Raw genomic sequence first — 5,000 nt, forward strand, 5'->3', positions numbered from 1 at the left:
GATTGATGGTGCAGTGCTGAAACCATTGAGTACAAAAGTGAAATTCCTTATCTAAATTAGTCCTTGAAGTCCTCATCATGCAATTCACAAATCATGTCCTATTAACAAGAAGGGGGGAAACACCTATCAATTAATTATTCCTTCTTGATGTTCCCAAAACGTCAAGAGACATTTAAAAATATCGGAATATACATATAGTATCCTTTATTTTTCCGCTTGTTTTTTTCCTTGTCTTCGGCAGTTTTCCATTATTGTTTGCTTTTAAATCTGCTTTCAAAACCAATCCTGCAGCCGTCATAGTACTTTCTTCGAAGTGATCATGAAAATTAAATCTCTGTGGGTCCCCTGCTCAGGGTCGTTTGCTTTATTTAAGGAACATTTCCTCAAAACCCACGTTCCACGGGCTACCCTGTAACCCCTTCTCTTTACGTAGCCATTGAACAAATTGACCATTTTATTTTGAAGATGTCGATGAGTGCTCATACAATCCATGCAAAAATGGAGGAACATGCAGCAATACCGTGGGGAATTATAGTTGTGCGTGCTACAATGGCTTTGATGGAAAGAACTGCGAAAAGGGTAAGGCCTGATGAACAGAAATTTGGCCTAGGCTTTCAATAAGGTGCAGCAGTGCCAGAATGAACCATTGTCCTTTGAACTTTTGAAAATTTGAAATATGAAAGGGTCTTTAAATATCATTCATCATTTTTAAGATTGCAACGTTAACTAATCAAACAGAAACTTATACTAATACTTTCTTACAATGTCTTCTGATAATGAGTTCCAATCTCTTATGACACAACGTGGCCTTGGACTTGTCCTTTAAGACACAGTCATCCAATAGCCCACGGGAGGCAAAAAAACACTAAATTAATTGATCATACTTACCATCTAACTATTCTCTGACAGATGTGGATGAATGCAAGAGCACACCGTGCAAAAACGGTGCAACTTGTGTGAACGTGTGCGGTAGCTTTAGATGTGACTGCACGGCTGCATTTACCGGCAGGCTCTGCGACAAAGGTGAGTGGTTATGCAATGCATATAATCTTGGCCCGTGCGTCTTGGGAAGAGCTATAAATTTTCCCCAACGAATCAAATGTGCTTAAATTAAGTAAACTGGAAATTCATACATGCTATTCTCAGTTTTGGAAACATTTGTTAAGTTAACGTTAACCATTGTGTTGGACGATTCTTTCTGCAAATGTTGTTACATACAGAAGCGTTGAGAGAACATAAATCTCTTGTTATGTATCTTGTAAAGTAAATGGATCCAGAACAAATTAAAGACAAGTCAGTATGTTTATTTATGTTTGAATTATCGTATCTTCATTTAGTACAACAAATACAGAACTTTCGTTCCTGTTAAATTAGACATTGACGAATGCAGCGCCAATCCCTGTCAGAACTCTGGAAATTGCTCAAACACAGTTGGGGATTATACGTGCAAGTGTATCAAAGGTTTTGAAGGAAAGCACTGCCAAAATGGTAATTTTGCCTTTAATTTAAAGGAAACGTCTACTCTAAACATCTTCACTGTGTATTCACATACAACAAATCTAAGCATTTGACAAAACAAACAATCCGAAATAAAACAAAATTCAGCTTTATTTCTAAGACAACGTAATTTTGAATTGATGACACGTTATGGATGCCTCAAAAATTTGATGCAAAAAGAATGACTGTTCTCGTAAACTACCAATCAGTTTGAGGCAGGTCACGTTGCAAGTGACGTGAAATAACCTCATTCAGATAACTGGAAGGTTTAATTCTTCGATGTACGGAATAGGACGGGGATGCAGATTGCTTTGTTAGGAGTTCGGGAGGCAATTTCATAACAGGCCAGAAAGGGAGATACAACCTTGGAGCGCTCTTCCCGCGCCCGTGTTTAGGGCCGGTTTACGGGCCCCTGAAATTGTCTGTCGAACTCTTTGTGCAAGCCAGTCTGGATCTGTATCTAAATTCCGCAACTAGCCCATACTACCATTCAGCGTTTTTCGACGATGGAGATCAGGTTGTCTGTCGCATGCCACGTGACCTGATCAATTCATCAATTCTCTACAAGCGTCGAAAGCTGAGAACTTTTTTGATACAATGTATTGTCGAAAATTCATAAAATTGACTAAACTTGTACATTCTTCTTTTTTAATCAATGTCTATAGTAATAATAATAATAATAATAATAATAATAATAATAATAATAATGATGATGATGATGATGATGATGATGATGATGATGTTCAAGATGATGATAATAATGATGATGAAGGTATGCTTGCGTTTTTTTTTCCTAACGAGTTTCTGTTGTATTGTATTACAGATACGAATGAATGCAAACCCAACAACCCATGTAAGAATGGAGGAGCTTGCCAGAATTTAAAAGGGACGTACAAGTGTATATGTGTGAATAATTACACAGGATTTAACTGCCAAACGAGTAAGTCACGTTTTCAAAACTCTAATTTGTGTTTCCTGGACACTTTACCTTTCCTACGGGTAATTGCAGAGCTCAGGCATGGCAGCTTATTTATTGGAAACGTTTTTGTGCTTAACGGGCAAGGGAAATGAGGCATAAAGGGGACAACTTATCTTTTATTAAGAAAGTCAAAAACGGACAATGTTGCGCAATTTCGTATGAAGCCATTTCAGTGTTCAGTTAGCGTCAATAAACTGTAAAACGCACGAATCAGCTCATGAAAATTTTATTTTTGTACAAGCGTACGCCAAAGCAATTAAACCAGCCCAGCCCTGCTAAAACATATTTACTACATGAAAATAATGAAAGTCATTTTGCCTGGGGCAATGACCAAACTTAATGAAAAATGCCCTCGGTATCAGCCATGCAGCATTTCAACGGTAATTTTGCCCATTATGTTATAAATAGGTAGTCAGACATAATTTATGAACATTCCATTTTCAGAGAAGCAATTTCAACCACTTGGCTGTTTCAAAGACAAAAGGAACGATCGCGCAATGGACAAGGTGCTTAAAAACCTCCGAAAGAACATTGACTGGAGTGACATTTCAAAAATAATTCAAATGTGCTCCAGGATCGCCAGAGGTTACTCGTAAGTACTTAAGTCGTTATCTGTTTGAGCTAACGAAAAATACTTACCATTCAAGAATATGCCACACCATACTACCGGAAATACTTCATACTTCAGCTGTCCGGTCATAGAAATACACGAAAGGAAATGAAATTTATTTAAGTGTCTAGTCTTCTAGCGCAGGAGCACTGTTTGGGGACACTGTAAACTGAAATCAACAAATTAACTCAAAGCAACTGTTAGTTTTTGAGGAGAGAGGAAAACTGGAGTACCCGAAGAAGAACCTCTCTGATCAGAGTAGAGAACCATTGTTGGGAGTCGAGTGCTCTCACCACTGTAGCATCCCTGCTTCTCCTTTTATGGAATTGGAAATCACTTTCAGTCATTGAAAGGGGTAGTGTTACTTAAACATGGCAAGGCTGCGTAGCGCAACCGCAAATTTCCCTTTCGTAAACGGTCGTTGCCATTTGAAACGGTCGATGCCATTTATAACGGTCGACTACACACTTCACTTCAAAGAAAATTAAAAGAAACAACTAAGAAAAAATATTAACAAAAATTAAGACAAAAAAGGAAAAAAAAAACATTTATAAAAGAAAAACTGGAGGAAAAAACGAGTCCGAAAATTTCAAGACTCGAACTCGAGTTCTTAGCCCTCTCCCTAAACAGAACCCTTAACCCGAACCCTCAGTCATATGACCAGCGAGACACAACTCCCAGTAACCGCAACCTTTTGAGTTCTTAGACCTAATGAGTGTAATTCAGAGCTAAAAAAATGGCAACGACCGTTTCAAATGGCAACGACCGTTTACGAAAGAGAAATAAGCAGCGCAACCATGAGCCCCTGCCACATCGTATCAGTGAAACGGTTACCAAAACAATTGATTGTGCTGGTAGAAGGAATTTATGTCCTTAACGATGACTTTTTTTGCGTTCTTTTTTCTTTTGTGAAACGGCAGTTTAAAAACTAGTAACCAACGAGACAGATTTTTTTAGAAACTAAAGGAATTATCCAATTAAGCCGTCAGATATTGTGAAATTGAAGATCTAGCTATAACCTAATTGAACTACTGCAAGGGAAAATAATTTATGTTTAGAAAGTTTCATTCTGCGAGGATAAGGCTACCTCGCACGTTGCGTGGATATTTCGTAGAGGCTTGATATTCCTACCGCATTGTTTCTTCGACCACTCATGGACCAGAGTAGCCTTTTTGTCTCTTTGTGCTATCCCGGTAGAAAATATTTGAGAATTACTTCGATGAATTCATAGTGCGGTTGTATCTTCCAGCAATACTTTTTCTTAAACACTGCTCGGGACGGGTAGAATTCGAGATTTTCAGAATATTCTATCGTCTCCCTTATTTTTATGTCGACATTTTTTCTCGTTTCTTCCGACTCTCCACACAAATATTCCATCTCTTCCTCTGAAAGACTTTGGTTTTGCACCGATGGACGAGTTCGATGTCGTGGGTTTTTGTTTCCCTCAACTGTCAGATTTTTTCATTTCCTTCCCCTCATCTGCTGGTGTTTCTCTAGCATCTTCAAGCTCCCTTTCCGTTTGTATTTCCTCTTCTTCACTACAAATTTCGTATTTACTGGAATCACACATTGCTTTGAAACAAGCAATGTTCTTGTTTTGCAAACAGAGTTCCAGTCAAAATATTCTTGTAGTCGCTTTCGTTGACAAAACGAACGGCAATTTTGCTTTCCGCATCTTCCGCCATTTTGGTTCGCGTCACTTTGCGAAGGACGCATGTCGCTGAATGCTTAGAATCCACTATCTACGCGGAACACATTCCCACCGTATGATTGGCTGTTGCATAATCTCCTTTGGGATCTTTGTTTTCTCGTCGTTTTAGTGGAAGTCTCGCGTTGTGTATTCCATATCATCATTGATATGTGGCCGAATTTAGTATATTTTTGGCTATATTCGTTCTTTGTACTCATTTGTTT

General features: G+C 38.4%; 1 protein-coding gene across 1 annotated transcript in view; it reads left to right on the forward strand.

The window, feature by feature from the left end:
- LOC138012576 (fibropellin-1-like) overlaps positions 1 to 5,000 on the forward strand; it is a 49,781-nt gene that overhangs the window by 39,400 nt on the left and 5,381 nt on the right. Inside the window, exons 28-32 of the mRNA XM_068859384.1 lie at positions 466 to 579; positions 910 to 1,023; positions 1,375 to 1,488; positions 2,321 to 2,437; positions 2,921 to 3,068. Of these exons, the coding sequence (XP_068715485.1) occupies positions 466 to 579; positions 910 to 1,023; positions 1,375 to 1,488; positions 2,321 to 2,437; positions 2,921 to 3,068 (607 nt within the window). The remainder of the gene's footprint in view (positions 1 to 465; positions 580 to 909; positions 1,024 to 1,374; positions 1,489 to 2,320; positions 2,438 to 2,920; positions 3,069 to 5,000) is intronic.

Source organism: Montipora foliosa, chromosome 8 (genome assembly GCF_036669935.1).
Source record: "Montipora foliosa isolate CH-2021 chromosome 8, ASM3666993v2, whole genome shotgun sequence".
In the NCBI taxonomy this organism is placed as follows: domain Eukaryota; kingdom Metazoa; phylum Cnidaria; class Anthozoa; order Scleractinia; family Acroporidae; genus Montipora; species Montipora foliosa.